A 19,526-nucleotide genomic window follows, 5' to 3' on the forward strand; every position below is an offset into this window, starting at 1 on the left:
ACAGATGGATGGATGAGCTCTCCATCCAAGCCGACTGCCTACTATGGGGCAGTCGGGTAGTCATGCCCAGAAGGGCAGGAAGGCATTCATCAGGGAACTCCACAGCGAGCACCCAGGTATTGTGCTGATGAAGGGCATTGCCCGGTCACACGTTTGGTGGCCTGGAATTGATTCAGACCTGGAACACTGTGTTCGCAGGTGTACGACCTGTGCCCAGCTGGGTAATGCCCCCAGGGAGGGCCCGCTCAGCCCGTGGCCCTGGCCCACCAGGCCATGGTCACGCATTCATGTTGACTACGTGGGCCCATTCATAGGAAAGATGTTCCTTATTGTGGTAGATGTGTACTCGAAATGGATCGAGTGCATCATTCTGAATTCATGCACGTCATCCACCACCGTGGAAAGCCTACGTGTGATCTTTGCAACCCATGGCTTACCGGACATCCTGGTTACTGGCCCATGCTTCACAAACTACGAATTCCGGGAGTTTATGTCGGGCAATGGCATCAACCACGTCAGACTGCGCCGTTCAAGCCGGCCTCCAATGGCCAGGTGGAACGTACGGTCCAAATCATTAAGCAAGGTATGCTCAGGATTCAAGGACCCTCCCTACAATGCTGCCTATCGCACCTTCTGCTGGCCTAAAGATCCCGCCCGCACTCGCTCACGGGGGTCTCGCCCGCAGAGCTACGAATGAAACAGACACTCAAAACCCGGTTGTCCCTCATTCACCCAGTCCTAACCGACATAGTTGAGGGCAAGTGCAAGTCACGAAACGAGTACCATGACCGTAATTCAAGGGGGAGATGTATAGAAATAAATTATCCTGTATTTGTCCTCAATCACGCCATGGGCCCAAACGGCTTGAGGGCACTGTAATTAACAAAGAGGGGAATAGGGTCCTCGTGGTAAAACTCAACAATGGTCAGATATGCCGTAAGCATCTGGACCAAGTAAAAAAAAGGTTCAGCATCGACACGGAGGAACCTGAAGAAGACCATGAGATGGAGCTCACACTACCGCCAGTGAATGAGCAACAAGAGCAATGAGAGGAATGCACAGTCCCTGCGGTCAGCCCGGACAGGCCGGAATCACCACAGGTGATAGAAACTCACGTCAGTGTCCAACAACCAGAGCCGCAACTGCGGCGCTCCACGAGGGAGCATAGACCACCTGAAAGACTAAACCTATGATCCGAACAAGACTTTGGGGGGGGAGGTGATGTCATGTCTGTAACCATAATGTAACACCACTGTATTACTGTATACACACAACCTAGATGCACACCTTGACCACAAGGGGTGAACTTATGGGAGACACTCATAAGAACATTAGAACATAAGAATTAGGAACAGGAGTAGGCCATCTAGCCCCTCGAGCCTGCTCCACCATTCAACAAGATCATGGCTGATCTGGCCGTGGACTCAGCTCCACTTACCTGCCCACTCCCCATAACCCTTAATTCCCTTATTGGTTAAAAATCTATCTATCTGTGATTTGAATACATTCAATGAGCTAGCCTCAACTGCTTCCTTGGGCAGAGAATTCCACAGATTCTCTGGGAGAAGAAATTCCTTCTCAACTCGGTTTTAAATTGGATCCCCCGTATTTCGAGGCTGTGCCCCCGAGTTCTAGTCTCCCCGACCAGTGGAAACAACCTCTCTGCCTCTATCTTGTCTATCCCTTTCATTATTTTAAATGTTTCTATAAGATCACCCCTCATCCTTCTGAACTCCAACGAGTAAAGACCCAGTCTACTCAATCTATCATCATAAGGTAACCCCCTCATCTCCGGAATCAACCTAGTGAATCGTCTCTGTACCCCCTCCAAAGCTAGTATATCTTTCCTTAAGAAAGGTGAACAAAACTGCACGCAGTACTCCAGATGCGGCCTCACCAGTACCCTATACAGTTGCAAAAGGACCTCCCTGCTTTTGTACTCCATCCCTCTCGCAATGAAGGCCAACATTCCATTCGCCTTCCTGATTACCCGCTGCACCTGCAAACTAACTTTTTGGGATTCATGCACAAGGACCCCCAGGTCCCTCTGCACCACAGCATGTTGTAATTTCTCCCCATTCAAATAATATTCCCTTTTACTGTTTTTTTTTTCCCAAGGTGGATGACCTCACATTTTCCGACATTGTATTCCATCTGCCAAACCTTAGCCCATTCGCTTAACCTATCTAAATCTCTTTGCAGCCTCTCTGTGTCCTCTACACAACCCGCTTTCCCACTAATCTTTGTGTCATCTGCAAATTTTGTTACACTACACTCTGTCCCCTCTTCCAGGTCATCTATGTATATTATAAACAGTTGTGGTCCCAGCACCGATCCCTGTGGCACACCACTAACCACCGATTTCCAACCCGAAAAGGACCCATTTATCCCGACTCTCTGCTTTCTGTCAGCCAGCCAATTCTCTATCCATGCTAATACATTTCCTCTGACTCTGCGTACCTTTATCTTCTGCAGTAACCTTTGTGTGGCACCTTATCGAATGTCTTTTGAAAATCTAAATACACCACATCCATCGGTACACCTCTATCCACCATGCTCGTTATATCCTCAAAGAATTCCAGTAAATTAGTTAAACATGATTTCCCTTTCATGAATCCATGCTGCGTCTGCTTGATTGCACTATTTCTATCTAGATGTCCTGCTATTTCTTCCTTAATGATAGTTTCAAGCATTTTCCCCACTACAGATGTTAAACTAACCAGCCTATAGTTACCTGCCTTTTGTCTGCCTCCTTTTTTAAACAGAGGCGTTACATTAGCTACTTTCCAATCCACTGGTACCTCCCCAGAGTCCAGAGAATTTTGGTAGATTATAACGAATGCATCTGCTATAACTTCCGCCATCTCTTAATAGTGCATTTCATCAGGACCAGAGGACTTTTCTACCTTGAGTCCCATTAGTCTGTCCAGCACTACCCCCCTAGTGATAGTGATTGTCTCAAGGTCCTCCCTTCCCACATTCCTGTGACCAGCAATTTTTGGCATGGTTTTTGTGTCTTCCACTGTGAAGACCGAAGCAAAATAATTGTTTAATCTCAGCCATTTCCACATTTCCCATTATTAAATCCCCCTTCTCATCTTCTAAGGGACCAACATTTACTTTAGTCACTCTTTTCCGTTTTATATATCTGCAAAAGCTTTCACTATCCGTTTTTATGTTTTGCGCAAGTTTACCTTCGTAATCTATCTTTCCTTTCTTTGTTGCTTTCTTAGTCATTCTTTGCTGTCGTTTAAAATTTTCCCAATCTTCAATTTTCCCACTAACCTTGGCCACCTTATACGCATTGGTTTTTAATTTGATACTCTCCTTTATTTCCTTGGTTATCCACGGCTGGTTATCCCTTCTTTTTCACTGGAATATATTTTTGTTGAGCACTATGAAAGAGCTCCTTAAAAGTCCTCCACTGTTCCTCAATTGTGCCACCGTTTAGTCTGTGATTCCAGTCTATTTTAGCCAACTCTGCCCTCATCCCACTGTAGTCTCCTTTGTTTAAGCATAGTACGCTCGTTTGAGACACTACTTCCTCACCCTCAATCTGTATTACAAATTCAACCATAATGTGATCACTCATTCCGAGAGGATCTTTCCCTCGGAGATCGTTTATTATTCCTGTCTCATTACACAGGACCAGATCTAAGATAGCTTGCTCCCTTGTAGGTTCTGTAACATACTGTTCTAAGAAACAATCCCGTATGCATTCTATGAATTCCCCCTCCCGCTTCCTTACCTGATCTTCCAGGTATATAAAGGGAGGTCCCACACAGGGTCATCACTTGTGGAGTGCTGTGAATAAAGAGTTGAGGTCACAGAGTGACCTTGTCCTAGAATGTGCCTCAAGTGGTTTCATGCTATAGCGTAAGGGCTTTACAGACGGTATGGGTATTCTCCCTCACTGCCGCAATCAGCTCCGCCATGTCCTTTGATTGACGGGCTGCTAAAGCTGCGATGTTTTGCGGACAGCCCAGCAAGGGCCTGGAGGAGCTCTCGACTCAAGTTGATACTCATCCTAGACAGTCCCACCATGTCCAGGCTCACATCTGCCTGTCTCGCAGCATTCCTACCTTGCTGGATCAGCCGTTGACGATTCAGCATGGGGGTCGGTATGCGCCGCTGCATGTCGCTTGGTCCCGCTTCCTCGGACCGGAATCCAAGAAAATTGGATTCCGACGAGGAACCAGTGGCCGCAGGCAGAAAGGACTCTTCAAGTCCCACCACCCCTCCCTCCTCCTCCACCACCGTCACAAAGTTTTGAGGAATGTTCTCGTCCTGCTCCTCAACCATCTCTTCCACCACTGTCCCTTCCATCGTCACTTCATCCAATAACTCCTCCTGTGCAACTGTAAAAACATAACAGTAATGGTTGGCGACAGGGGAGGGGAGGGAGAGGAGGGGTCAGGGGTAACATGAGAGCAATTCACTTTGCGCAGGCTTATGTGGAGAACAAACATATATTTCCAAGAATCATTACATGAAACTATCATAGACAGAAACTACATGGCATAACAAAACTTGAGTCCCAAACAGTATGTTGCTTTCCAAGTGGCAGAGTGTGATCAACCAAAAATTCATGTCAGAACTGACAACATTTCGTGCTCCCAGCACGACATAGGGAAGTTACAGGCGACATAGAATGTACTGATATTTATTGTCATGTCATTATATTGACATGACAATAAATTACATGACCACAGGACAGCCCAGGGATGATGCAGACTTACCCTCCGTGAGAACTAGTTTGGCGCCAACACACAGGCTGTAGCACATTCTTCAATATCCGGCAAGTCAACCCTCTTCGGTGGACCTCCGACCATTTTAGAACATAAGAACATAAGAATTAGGAACAGGAGCAGGCCATCTAGCCCCTCGAGCCTGCTCCGCCACTCAACAAGATCATGGCTGATCTGGCCGTGGACTCAGCTCCACTTACCCGCCCGCTCACCGTAACCCTTAATTCCCTTATTGATTAAAAATCTATCTATCTGTGATTTGAATACATTCAATGAGCTAGCCTCAACTGCTTCCTTGGGCAGAGAATTCCACAGATTCAGAACCCTCTGGGAGAAGAAATTCCTTCTCAACTCGATTTTAAATTGGCTCCCACGTATTTTGAGGCTGTGCCCCCTAGTTCTAGTCTCCCCGACCAGTGGAAACAACCTCTCCGCCTCTATCTTGTCTATCCCTTTCATTATTTTAAATGTTTCTATAAGATCACCCCTCATCCTTCTGAACTCCAACGAGTAAAGACCAGTCCACTCAATCTATCATCATAAGGTAACCCCCTCATCTCCGGAATCAGCCTAGTGAATCGTCTCTGTACCCCCTCCAAAGCTAATATATCTTTCCTTAAGAAAGGTGACCAAAACTGCACGCAGTACTCCAGGTGCGGCCTCACCAATACCCTATTACAGTTGCAGAAGGACCTCCCTGCTTTTGTACTCCATCCCTCTCGCAATGAAGGCCAACATTCCATTCGCCTTCCTGATTACCTGCTGCACCTGCAAACTAACTTTTTGGGATTCATGTCCCCTTCCCTTTTATAGGGGGCACTGGAAAAATGTGATTTTAGCGCCCAAAAAAAAAACCCCAAAAAAATGAAAAACACAAAAAAAAAGGAAAAAAGGGCCTTGTAAATGGTCTGGTGTGTCACCCAGGTCGGGTGGCACGGTTTAATGTTTTATGTTTTTGCAGGTAGACTCTAAAAGAGTTTCATGCACAAGGACCCCCAGGTCCCTCTGCACCGCAGCATGTTGTAATTTCTCCCCATTCAAATAATATTCCCTTTTACTGTTTTTTTTTCCACGGTGAATGACCTCACATTTTCCGACATTGTATTCCATCTGCCAAACCTTAGCCCAGTCGTTTAACCTATCTAAATCTCTTTGCAGCCTCTCTGTGTCCTCTACACAACCCGCTTTCCCACTAATCTTTGTGTCATCTGCAAATTTTGTTACACTACACTCTGTCCCCTCTTCCAGGTCATCTATGTATATTGTAAACAGTTGTGGTCCCAGCACCGATCCCTGTGGCACACCACTAACCACCGATTTCCAACCCGAAAAGGACCCATTTATCCCGACTCTCTGCTTTCTATTAGCTAGCCAATTCTCTATCCATGCTAATACATTTCCTCTGACTCTGCGTACCTTTATCTTCTGCAGTAACTTTTTGTGTGGCACCGTATCGAATGCCTTTTGGAAATCTAAATAGACCACATCCATCGGTACACCTCTATCCACCATGCTTGTTATATCCTCAAAGAATTCCAGTAAATTAGTTAAACATGATTTCCCCTTCATGAATCCATGTTGCGTCTGCTTGATTGCACTATTCCTATCTAGATGTCCTGCTATTTCTTCCTTAATGGTAGCTTCAAACATTTTCCCCACTACAGATGTTAAACTAACCGGCCTATAGTTACCTGCCTTTTGTCTGCCCCCTTTTTTAAACAGAGGTATTACATTAGCTGCTTTCCAATCCAATGGTACCTCCCCAGAGTCCAGAGAATTTTGGTAGATTATAACGAATGCATCTGCTATAACTTCCGCCATCTCTTTTAATACCCTGGGATGCATTTCATCAGGACCAGGGGACTTGTCTACCTTGAGTCCCATTAGCCTGTCCAGCACTACCCCCCTAGTGATCGTGATTATCTCAAGGTCCTCCCTTCCCACATTCCCGTGACCAGCAATTTTTGGCATGGTTTTTGTGTCTTCCACTGTGAAGATCGAAACAAAATAATTGTTTAAGGTCTCAGCCATTTCTACATTTCCCATTATTAAATCCCCCTTCTCATTTTCTAAAGGGACCAGCATTTACTTTAGTCACTCTATTCCGTTTTATATAATCGGTAAAAGCTTTTACTATCTGTTTTTATGTTTTGCGCAAGTTTACCTTCGTAATCTATCTTTCCTTTCTTTATTGCTTTCTTAGTCATTCTTTGCTGTCGTTTAAAATTTTCCCAATCTGCTAGTTTCCCACTAACCTTGGCCACTTTATACGCATTGGTTTTTAATTTGATACTCTCCTTTATTTCCTTGGTTATGCACGGCTGGTTATCCCTTGTCTTACCGCCCTTCTTTTTCACTGGAATATATTTTTGTTGAGCACTATGAAAGAGCTCCTTAAAAGTCCTCCACTGTTCCTCAATTGTGCCACCGTTTAGTCTGTGTTTCCAGTCTACTTTAGCCAACTCTGCCCTCATCCCACTGTAGTCCCCTTTGTTTAAGCATAGTACGCTCGTTTGAGACACTACTTCCTCACCCTCAATCTGTATTACAAATTCAACCATACTGTGATCACTCATTCCTAGAGGATCTCTTACTAGGAGATCATTTATTATTCCTGTCTCATTACACAGGACCAAATCTAAGATAGCTTGCTCCCTTGTAGGTTCTGTAACATACTGTTCTAAGAAATAATCCCGTATGCATTCTATGAATTCCTCCTCAAGGCTACCCCATGCGATTTGATTTGACCAATCAATATGTAGGTTAAAATCTCCCATGATTACTGCCGTTCCTTTTTCTCATGCCTCCATTATTCCCTTGATTATTGCCCGCCCCACTGTGAAGTTATTATTTGGGGGCCTATAAACTACACCCACCAGTGACTTTTTCCCCTTACTATCTCTAATCTCCACCCACAATGATTCAACATTTTGTTCATTAGAGCCAATATCGTCTCTCACAACTGCCCTGATATCATCCTTTAATAACAGAGCTACTGCACCTCCTTTCCCTTCTTGTCTATCTTTCCGAATTGTCAGATACCCCTGTATGTTTAATTCCCAGTCTTGGCCACCCTACAACCACGTTTCTGTAATGGCCACCAAATCATACCCACTTGTAATGATTTGTGCCGTCAACTCATTTACTTTATTTCGAATGCTGCATGCGTTTAGGTAGAGTGTTTTAATACTAGTTTTTAAACCATGATTTTTAGTTTTGACCCCTCCTGCAGTCCCTTTATATTCATACATATTGTCCCTTCCTATCACCTTGTGGTTTACACTTACCCCAGTGCTACTCTGCTCTGTTGCCTCCTGCCTTTTGCATTCTTTCTTGAGGTCCTGTTCATCTGAGCTCTCACCCACTCTAACTAGCTCAGAGCCCTCTCCTGGGTTCCGAATACTCCTTGCGTTGAGGCACCGAGCTTTCATGCTTGCCTTTTTATTACACTTTGACCCTTTAGAATTTTGCTGTACAGTGGCCCTTTTTCTTTTTTGCCTTGGGTTTCTCTGCCCTCCACTTTTACTCATCTCCTTTCTGTCTTTTGCTTTCGTCTCCATTTTGTTTCCCTCTGTCTCCCTGCATTGGTTCCCATCCCCCTGCAATATTAGTTTAACTCCTCCCTAACAGCACTAGCAAACACTCCCCCTCGGACATTGGTTCCGGTCCTGCCCAGGTGCAGACCGTCCGGTTTGTACTGGTCCCACCTCCCCCAGAACCGGTTCCAATGCCCCAGGAATTTGAATCCCACTGCTCAAGCCACATATTCATCTGAGTTATCCTGCGATTCCTACTCTGACTAGCACGTGGCACTGGTAGCAATCCCAAGATTACTACTTTTGAGGTCCTACGTTTTAATTTAGCTCCTAGCTCCTTAAATTCGTCTCGTAGGACCTCATCCCTTTTTTTTAACCTATATCGTTGCTACCAATGTGCACCACGACAACTGGCTGTTCACCCTCCCTTTTCAGAATGTCCTGCACCCGCTCCGAGACATCCTTGACCCTTGCACCAGGGAGGCAACATACCATCCTGGAGTCTCGGTTGAGGCCGCAGAAACGCCTATCTATTCCCCTTACAATTTACGGTGCTCCGCCCTATTACTGACTCATTTTTTCTGCAAAGGTGATAAAAAATATGTGTAAACTAATTTCACGGCCACTATTACGGAACACACATAATAATGTGGATAGAGAACTGGTTGGCAGACAGGAAGCAGAGAATTGGAATAAATGGGTCCTTTTCAGAATGGCAGGCAGTGACTAGTGGGGTGCTGCAGGTTTCAGTGCTGGGACCCCAGCTATTTACAATATACATCAATGATTTAGATGAAGGAATTGAATGTAATATCTCCAAGTTTGCAGATGACACTAAGCTGGGTGGCGGTGTGAGCTGGGAGGAGGATGCTAAGAGGCTGCAGGGTGACTTGGACAGGTTAGGTGAGTGGGCAAATGCATGGCAGATGCAATATAATGTGGATAAATGTGAGGTTATCCACTTTGGTGGCAAAAGCAGAAAGACAGAATATTATCTGAATGGTGACAGATTAGGAAAAGGGAAGGTGCAACGAGACCTGGGTGTCATGGTACATCAGTCATTGAAGTTTGGCATGCAGGTACAGCAGGCGGTGAAGAAGGTAAATGGCATGTTGACCTTCATAGCGAGAGGATTTGAGTCTAGGAACAGGGAGGTCTTACTGCAGCTGTACAGAGCCTTGGTGAGGCCACACCTGGAATATTGTGTTCAGTTTTGGTCTCCTAATCTGAGGAAGAACTTTCTTGCTATTGAGGAAGTACAGTGAAGGTTGACCAGACTGATTCCCGGGATGGCAGGACTGACATATGAGGAGAGACTGGATCAACTGGGCTTGTATCCACTGGAGTTTAGAAGAATGAGAGAGGAACTCATAGAAACATATAAAATTCTGACGGGATTGGACAGGTTAGAGGCAGGAAGAATGTTCCCGTGCTGGGGAGATCCAGAACCAGGGGTCACAGTCTAAGAATAAGAGGTAAGCCATTTAGGACCGAGATGAGGAGAAACTTCTTCACTCAGAGAGTGGTTAACCTGTGGAATTCCCTACTGCAGAAAGTTGTTGAGGCCAATTCGTTAGATATATTCAAAAGAGAGTTAGATAGGGCCCTTACGGTCAAAGGGATCAAGGGGTATGGAGAGAAATCAGGAAAGGGGTACTGAGGTTGAATGATAAGCCATGATCTTATTGAATGGCAGTGCAGGCTCGAAGAGCCGAATGGCCTGCTCCTGCACCTAATTTCTGTGTTTCTATATTTCTATACTTATATAGGTAGACATCCCCAATTAACCATCCCCCGTCCTTTTGTCAACGAGTGCACCTTTTAAGTTTTGTTAGGACGCAAGTGTCGCATGATGAACACATGAAAATACAGATGATTAACACAATGAGATCGATGATGGAAAATAAAAAATGTCACCAAACTTTACAACATAATAAAATGTGGCACTACTTAGTGCATGATGAAAGTTATTACTTACTCTCACCGACCCAACGTTGTCATGCCAACGTCTGCGGCACTGGTTCGGCCCCCACATCACTGCCTCAACGATCTCTTGCCATAACCGCTGGTACACATTTGGTGCAGGTTTTCCTCGCCCATCCCATGGTAATTGCTGCCAGCAAGCCTCCACTTCGTGCACCAACAATTCCTGGGCTTCTTCACAAAAATGCACGGCCCTCCTCCTCCTCCTCCTCCTCCTCCCACCTACCTCCCTCTCCACTTCCATATCTTGTCTTTGCATCTTAATTATTTATTATTTATATTTATATTTAAATAATTAATTATTATTTCTTCTTTTTTTAATCTTGTAGAAGTGTTATTATATTATGAATTATGAATTACAATAATGCTCCAAATCCTTTCGAAATACTTTTGAAATAACTGCTGTGTCTCTGCAGACAACGATCTCCAGCTCACCATTCAGCACTCCTCTCTCACTCTTCTCTGCTGCGCATGCGCAGAGTCAACTCTGACCCCGAAACCGTGGGAGAATGCCCGCGCATGCGCAAAAAGAAAAAAAATGCTCGTTACTAGGGAGTCTGTTTGCCTTTACAAAAGCAAGCAAACCATCGACTCCGGGGGACTTCACCATCGCCCGCTCCGGCCCGCTACCGCTGAATACCGCCGCCGCTGAGAACCAACACGCAAAAATCGCAGTAGCGCGTCTTAGCGGTGTTCTGGCGGTTCTAAAGACACAACCGCCGGACTACCGCTAAGATTCGGGCGGGAGCGATCTGGATGCAAATTCTAGCCCAGAGTTAATGTTTCAGGTCGATGACCTTTCAAAGGATTGAGAGCATTCACAGTATTTTGCTTTTATAAATCACTGCTTTTCCTCTTCGCATTTTACCAATAAATTCACAAAAGGGTTAAAGTTCACGTGCATACCGTGCAAAGAAGAGCAACGTGATCTCAAGCCCAACAAAGGTTGTCTATTACTCATTGTTTTCTAATAAGGAATAACATTCCCCACGCCTGGATTCCTGGTTAGCCACACGTGGATGGTGAAGTGGTCTGTTGTCGGGGTCTCTGTCGCTGGGGTGATCCACCTCCCCAGATGGGGATGCAAAGCGACAAAACAACCCTTGGAATAAAAAACAAAAAATGCTGGCAATACTCAGCAGGTCAGGCAGCATCTGTGGAGAGAGAAACAGAGTTAACTGTTTGGGTGTGAGTTCATGATAAGTGAATCCTTTCACCGTATCTCTTAAGAACTGTGGTTGCTTTATTTATCCGTGCATTTTACCCCTGAGTTTTGCTCTTTAATTGAGTTTTATTTAAAGTGTTAAAATATCTATAGTACTTTTAATTTTCGTGTATCGGGCAAATTTCCTGTTTTTGTTTGGGGCTGGGCGAGGTGGGAAGCCTTCTGTGATCTTTGACAGTCCAGCGAGAGATCCGTGATCTTTGGGAGTCAAACGAGAGATCAGTGATCTTTGACAGTCCAGCGAGAGATCAGTGATCTTTGACAGTCCAGCGAGAGATCCGTGATCTTTGGGAGTCAAACGAGAGATCAGTGATCTTTGACAGTCCAGCGAGAGATCCGTGATCTTTGGGAGTCAAACGAGAGATCAGTGATCTTTGACAGTCCAGCGAGAGATCAGTGATCTTTGACAGTCCAGCGAGAGTTTAAGATGAGACAGAGGACGACCTGATAGTGCAAGTCCGGGATCCTGTGGAAAATGACAGGTTTTGCCAATATCTCTGATAGTGACCCAATCCCACTGCTAATCCCACCCTCTGGACTTGATACACTTCCCCCTCTCCCTCCCTCCCTCCCTCCCTCGCTCTCTTCTGCCCGCCTGACGATGTCTCTAGCACTGTGATGAGATGTTAATACACTGGAGACTGCGAACTGGAACATCTCGGTCTAATTTAAAATTTGCGATAGAAATTTCAAGCGATTAGGATCCCTGTCTCAATCCTGCAGCGTGTTTTTTGGTGCTGTTGCCCCGATTTGGGGGTATTGGACGGTGCCCCCGGTGGATGGTCGAGTCTCGATGTGTTCCCCAAGTGGCCGAGGTCTGAGCCGTGGCTCGGTGGCGGGCGAAAGGACAGTGTGGCCGCAGGGGAGGCAGAGACTCCCTCCTCGCTTCCCCTGCCAGCCGCGGCTGCCTTGATCCGCACTGTTGCTCGCTCGCTGTGTCTTTCCAAGTTGGGCATAAGTCTCCTGGGGAACGGGAACGGGGATGGGGAGGGAGGTGGTTGAGGAGGAGGAGGGGAGAGACCCGCCTGCATTCGACCCTCCCTCCCTCCTGTCATCTCCTGAATTGGGGAGGGGAGGGCGGAGGGAGTCAGGCGGAGGTCTATAAATAAAGAGGTTGAGTACAGGAGAGGCGCAGACGCCGATCTCAGGATCAACTTCAGACAACGAGCAACTTCCCTGAAAGAAATTAACAAGCGATAAATCAATTTCATTGGGATATCCAGACAGCACGGTCTATCCATCCAGTCGTGACTAATCCTCCTAGGTTTGGGATTTTCTCTTAAATTGCTTCCTTTTTTTTTTAAAGTCCTTTCTCCCTCTCACTCCTTCCCTCTCTCTCTCGCTCTCCCTCCCTCTCTCTCTCTCTCTCTCGCTCTCCCTCCCTCTCTCGTTCTGTTCTGCCCGCCTAACGATGTCTCTAGCGGGCTCTCTCTTGCTCTGGACCGCACTCCTCATCCTGAGCGTTCAAAGGATTGACAGCGCCAGGTCCAAGGTCAACTCCATCAAATCTCCGGCCGGCGGGCAGACCTCCGACCAGCCCCCCGCCAACCGCTCTGTCGGCGTCCAGCAGGCGAAAGTCAACAAGAAGAACCCCCCGGGCAGTCAGGTGAGTGGTCAAGGCGAGGGGACCTCAGCCTGGTCCAATGTCAGCATTGGGGAGGGGGCTCCCAGCAGGAATCAGTTGGGAGGAGAGGGGGGGGCGGGGGGGTTCATGGCATCGTTATGGGAAGGTTTCTTTCGGGGATTAAGGACTTGCAGTCCACGGATGTGTCATAGCAACATAGGATAGTGTCATTACAGACATTTACGGCATGGAAAGAGACCATTTCGGCCCGTCGCGTCTGTGCCGGCTGGGACAAAGAGCTACCCAGCCTAATCCCACTCCAGCTCTTGGTCCGGTACACCGCAGGTTGCAGCACTTCAAGTACACATCCGAGTACTTTCTGAATGCAGGGTCTGTTTTTTTGGTGTGCACTGGGGGGGAAGGTAAAGAGCGTGAAAGTCCCATTTCACCATGAGGTGCCTCTACCACCCTTTCAGGCAGTGAGTTCCAGACTCCCACCGCCTCCCACCACCCTCTGGGTGAAAACACTTTTCCTCAGCTGACTTCTAGCCCTTACTTTAAATCTATGCCCCCTGGTTATTGACCTCTCTGCTCAGGGAAATGACATCTTATGGTTGGGTAGGGAACTGGGGACTCCTGCCAGCTCCCAATGGCAGCTGACCATAGGGACCAAGTTATCTATAAGAGTCATCGGTCTGCCTTCTGCTTGGGTATGGTTCAAAAGAGAATTTGACCGGTATTGATGGCGGAGTCTATTTTTGCTGTGCACTGGGGGTGGGGATGGGGGGCAGGTAGAGAATGTGGAGGATCCCATTTCACCACAATGAGGTTTATGTTAACTGCCAGGAAACCAGTTCACGGGCTGTTTGAACAGAAACTGGAGAAACATCGGTCTACAACTAATATAACCACCAAGTTTCCTCCGGCGACATTAAAATGATTTTGAAAACATTTGTTCCAACACGTTGAAAGATTGGGGCTTCAAATCGAGGAGATTACAGGGAGATTTGATGGACATGTTTCAAATCATGAAGGGATGGGGCAGTGCAGATAGAAATAGAGTCTTTCCAGTGGTTGAAGAGCTCTAGATTGAGGGGACCTAGACAGAAGGTAAATGCCAGAGATTTAGTACAGAAAACAGGAGGGACAATGTTACAGTGAGTGAAGCAGAGACCATCAAAGGGGATGAATTTTCCCGCTTAACCCGCCATATCTTTGGCAGAACCCCTGTCCATGTGAGTGAAGCACTTTGCGACGTTTTACTAAATGCTGTATAAATGCATCATCATCATAGGCAGTCCCTCGGAATCGAGGAAGACTTGCTTCCACTCTTAAAATGAGTCCTTAGGTGACCAAACAGTCCAATACGAGAGCCATGGTCCCTGTCACAGGTGGGACAGATAATCGTTGAGGGTAAGGGAGGGTGGGACAGGTTTGCCGCGCGCTCTTTCCGCTGCCTGTTGTGGCTGTTGTCTCCGCCAAAGTCACAGCGACAGAGTGGGAGAATTCCCAAGGAAATTCAAACACCCCATGTTAACATTACAGACTGGGTTAGCTAGAGGGTTGAAGGAATCGGGGAAATAAAGGGATACGGGAACAGGACGGACACCTGAGATTCAAGCTACTGCTTGTGTGGATAATAAACACCGGCACGGACTGGGTGGGCTGGACATCCTGTTTCTGTGTTTCAATTTCAAAGTCAAAGTTACGCAGCAGTTAGAAGACTCTCTTGTAAATTGAGTTTATTTGGTAAATCTAAATGGACCCCCATCCCCTTTTTAAGATTAAGTGCAAGGTTTAATATCTGAAAATCGTGCACATTGTAAGGGTGAAGAGCACAAGGAAAGTTTACTTTGCCATGCACGGATATTGCAATGACGGTGCTTTACGTTTCTTCAGCTCAAATAATTCTTCAATAGGAACAGAAACTGTTGGAAGTACAGTACTCAGCAGGTCAGGCAGCATCTGTGGAGCCAGAAACCGAGTTAACGTTTTAGTTCGATGAGTTTTCACCAGAACTACTATTAATGAGTCATGATGAAGTTACCTGGTATATGCAGGCTCTTGACTTTTCAGTATTTATTTAGTTTTATTATACTTTGGTGTTTATTTGGGTGTCAGCCATGGCTCAGTTGGCAGCGCTCTTGTCTGTGATTCAGAAGATTGTAGGTGCAAGTCCTACTCCAGAGACTTGATCACATAATCTAGGCTGACCCTCCAGCGCAGTGCTGAGGGAGTGTTGCACTATTGAAGATGCTGCTTTTTTGGATGAAACGTTAAACCTGCCCTCGCAGGTGGATATAAAGGTTCCTTTGCACTATTCGAAAAAAAGTAGAGGAGTTCTCGCTGAAGTCCTGGTCAATAATTATCCCTTAACCAATATCACTGGAGTAGATTATCTGGTCATTATCACATTGCTGTCTGTGGAACCTTGTGTAAAAATTGTCTGCCACATTTCTTATTTTACAACAGTGACTAGACTTCAAAAGTTCTTTATTGGCTGGAAAACGCTTTGAACAACCTGAAATGGTGAAAGCTGTTATAAAAATGCAAGTTCCTTATTTTTACCAACCTACCATTTTTTTTCTTTCTCTTTCTCTCCCTCCTTCCTTCCTTCCTTCCTTCCTTCCTTTCTCTCTCTCTCTCTCTCTCTCTCTCTCCATCCTTCCTTCCTTTCTTCCTTTTTCTTTCTGCCTTTCTTTCTTTCTCACAATCTTTTTATGTGCAGGGAAAGGGTGTCATTGCATTCCATCAGATAAAGATTAAAAACTGCAGCAAATATTTTATCTTTGTTCACCTCACAAGACTGGCTGTGCTCTCATGAAATGCTGTTATTAATAAGGATACCAGGAGTCATTTCCTCCTTTTCAGTAATTTGGTTGAAGCTCATAAACGTAAACTCACATTACTGAAAGTAAAATTGTACAAGTTATTATGTAAAATGTTATGTTTATATTTTTGGTTAACAAATTAACATGGAGTTCAACATTTTTTAATTGCTAGTTTATCGATTTAGCTCAAACCTCTAGAGCCTACATCATAAGTTTCCAAACTGGGGTTCCTTGAGGGAATTCCTGTGGTTTGTGAGGTCTTCAGATTTTATCATCAGCGTTTTGTACTTTATTTTCTGTTTTTGATGACTTGCTAAGGTTTTTACAGCAATGATGGTACAGTTTTGCAATAAGTAGCTAATGCTGTGTCTCAGATCTTAGTCTCCGGGAGGGTTGGGAGTGAATCAATAGTTGTGGTGAGGGGGTCATGGGGAATGTGCCAATTTTTTCCAGGGAAAAATTTGAAAATCACGGCCCTAAACACATGGCGAGCAGGAGATTACCACCCAGGCGGTGGTGATGAAAATGTACCCCCTAGATGTCAGCTATAAGAGAGGAGAATAGGCACATAGGAATTGCTAGGTGAGAAAAGATCACGGTCCATCTAATTCGCCTTCTACCATCCTGGTAGCTACGTGATGCAACGATAGGGATATTAAGGGAATCAAGGGATATGGGGATAGTACAGGAAAGTGTTGAGGTAAAAGATCAGCCATGATCTTGCTGAATAGCGGAGCCTACTCCTGCTCCTAATTCTTATGTTCTTGTAATGGAGTTATTGACCAATCAGTCTCTATTAATTGGTCTATAAAAGATCCGGAGATGACACGAGAAAAGTCCCAGTAGTGGAGAGCTTTGGGAACTATAGGTCCAAAGTTACCTGTTCCTCCCAAGCACGCTACACTCACCACACATCATGTCTCAAGTTACTCATCTATTGTATCTCAAAATTTTATTTACTGAAAGAAATCTATCTAAAGAAAGAAATGTATTTGAATTCATCCACACTAACAGCTTCCACCATCTCCCGAGGGAGCCTGTACCATAGATTGATCACTCGCTACAGATTGGTTTTGAATTTATCCCCTCCATCGAGCGCAGGCCAAGTCCTCTGGTTCTACTGTTCTGGGCAAGGGGAAGTAGTTTGTCTTGGTCTAACAATCAGCATGGTCATGGAGATGAACATAACCAGAGCCCTGGCTGGTGCAGACACTTGCACTTAAGTGGGAATATCAGATTTAATCATTTGGCGCATCCACTTGTCAATGTATACACATCTATGGATGTTAGTCTGAATATGTGTATTCGTATATATGTTAGAATTAATCCTTGGGGTACCTGGGCTTAAAGCAGCAGAATAACTTTTAGGAAGTTCCAGACAAACAACAATGACTTGCATTTATATAGCACCATTAACGTAGTAAAACATGCCCAGGCATCTCTCAGGAGCTTAATCAAATAAAAATTGACACCAAGCCAAAGGAAGAGATATTAGGAGGGGTGACTAAAAACTTGCTCAAAGTGGTAGGTTTTAAGCAGCATCTGAAAAGCGGAAAGAGAGGTAGAAAGGTGGAGAACTCTAGGGTGGGAATTCCAGAGCTTAGCGCTTAGATGGGTGAAGGCATGGCCGGCAATGGGGGGATGCATAAGAGGCTGGAGTTGGAGGAATGCAGAGCTCCAGGAGGATTGCACAGCTGGAGAAACTTAGAGATAGGGGAGGGGTGAGGCCATGGAGAGATCTGACAGAAGGATGGGAATATTAAATTTGAGGCCTTGATGGACCGGGATTCAACGTAGCTCAGTGAACACGAGTGATGACTGAGTGGGATTCAGTGCGAGTTAGGACACGGGCAGCAAAGTTTTGGATAAGCTAAAGTTTATGGAGGGTTGAGGATGGGAGGCTGGTTAGGAGAGCATTGGAATAGTCGAGTCTGGAGGTAACAAAAGCATGGATAAGGGTTTCAGCAGCAAATGGGCTGAGGCGGGGCAGAGATGGGCTACATTTTGGAGTTGGAAGTAGAAAGATGGAAAGAAAGAAAGAAAGAGAGATTCATATAGCATCTTTCATGACTACTAGATGCCTCCAAGCACTTCACAGCTAATGAAGTACTTTTGAAGTGTAGTCACTGTTGTAATGTGGGAAATGCGGCAGCCAATTTTCACACAGCAAGCTCCCACAAACAGCAATGTGATAATGACCAGATAATCTGTTTTTGTTATGTTGATTAAGCAGGGGGTCTTAGTGAAAGGGATTCAAGTCAGTCAATCCCTCTCACATACCATACCATAGTGGTCAGAGAGGCTTGTTTAGATAATGCATGTGTTGATAGCAGTGATAGCATGTGATGAGGTTAGAGTTACCATATAATTAATAAGCAAGTGACTTTATGCTAACCGAATAGTCGATCTGCATTTTTAAGGTCCAGTTTTTTAATGGAAGGCTATTGTTGGCAAAGGAGACCACCTATTCCCCACTACCCTATGTGCAAAGAAAGAACTTGCATTTATATAACGACATCTGGATGTCCCAAAGTGCTTCACAGCCAATGACGTACTTTTTGAAGTGTAGTCACTCTTGTAATGTAGGAAAAGCAACAGCCAATTTTCACACACGTTCAATGTCCCATAAACAGTAATGAGAAAAATGACCAGGTAGTCTGTTTTAGGTGTTGGTTGAGGGATAAACATGGATAGGGACTCCAGGGAGAACTTCCCTGTTCTTCAAATAGCGCCAGGGGATCTTTTATGCCCACTTAGAGGGCATTGTTTTAATATCTCATCCAAAAGGCAGCACCTCCGACAATGCAAACTCCCCCAGCACTGCACTGGATTATGTGCTTGAGTGGGACTTGAACTGACAGCCTTCTGACTCAGAGGCAAGACTGCTACCACTGAGTCAAGGCTGACATCTTGTGTCAAAAATTCAGTCTGAAACTGGAACAATCATTTACACTGTTAGAGGATGTTGGTGTGTATTAAATGATTGTTTGGTTAGAATGAAAGTAGCAAATCAAAGGCAGCACCACTTATGGGTTCTTAAGAGGTACATGCATCATTACCTTTTAAAAGAGGAACTCATTACCTTCTTGCAGAGGAGCGAGCCCAGACAAGCCAGGACGAGAAGATTCCCATCACTATGACATCATGCATAAGTAACACATTGTCCTATTTCAATACCAATCGCTTGATGGGAAAGTAAATTACATCATATCATTGCATGCTTAAGAAACTGGTTAGAAGCATTGCATGCGATATTTAAGGTACAATAATGCCCTTTTAAAAATGAATCTAAAAGTTGACACACCTATTGATGATTACAAAGCAGAAATTTGATTCTATGGTATGGCTCCTCAGGATGATTACATAGAAATTACAACGCAAGAACTGTCCGTTCGGCCAAACCAGTCCGCATTGGTGGTGTTCCGCTTAATCCTGTGTTTCTGCCCTGTTCCCATATCCCTTTATTCCCATTTTCCTTCAACCACTTACCGAACATATTCTTAAATGTCCTCTGCTTCAATCACTAACAGCTGTCTGTGGAGAAGAGTCACTGTCCTAAATCTCTCACATCTAAGCCTAGAAATTCGGGTCATTTGCACCTTGGTCCCCGCTAAATTCGGCAGGAGTTTAGCGGTGGTG

At 45.3% G+C, this 19,526-nt stretch overlaps 1 protein-coding gene across 1 annotated transcript in view; it reads left to right on the forward strand.

Moving 5' to 3' along the window:
- Positions 1-12,616: 12,616 nt before the first annotated feature.
- dkk2 (dickkopf WNT signaling pathway inhibitor 2) overlaps positions 12,617-19,526 on the forward strand; it is a 59,882-nt gene continuing 52,972 nt past the window's right edge. The window contains exon 1 of the mRNA XM_070872584.1: positions 12,617-13,098. Coding sequence (XP_070728685.1) covers positions 12,904-13,098 — 195 coding nt within the window. The 5' untranslated portion in view covers positions 12,617-12,903. The remainder of the gene's footprint in view (positions 13,099-19,526) is intronic.

The sequence above is a fragment of the Pristiophorus japonicus genome, chromosome 2 (assembly GCF_044704955.1).
Source record: "Pristiophorus japonicus isolate sPriJap1 chromosome 2, sPriJap1.hap1, whole genome shotgun sequence".
Lineage (NCBI taxonomy): Eukaryota > Metazoa > Chordata > Chondrichthyes > Pristiophoridae > Pristiophorus > Pristiophorus japonicus.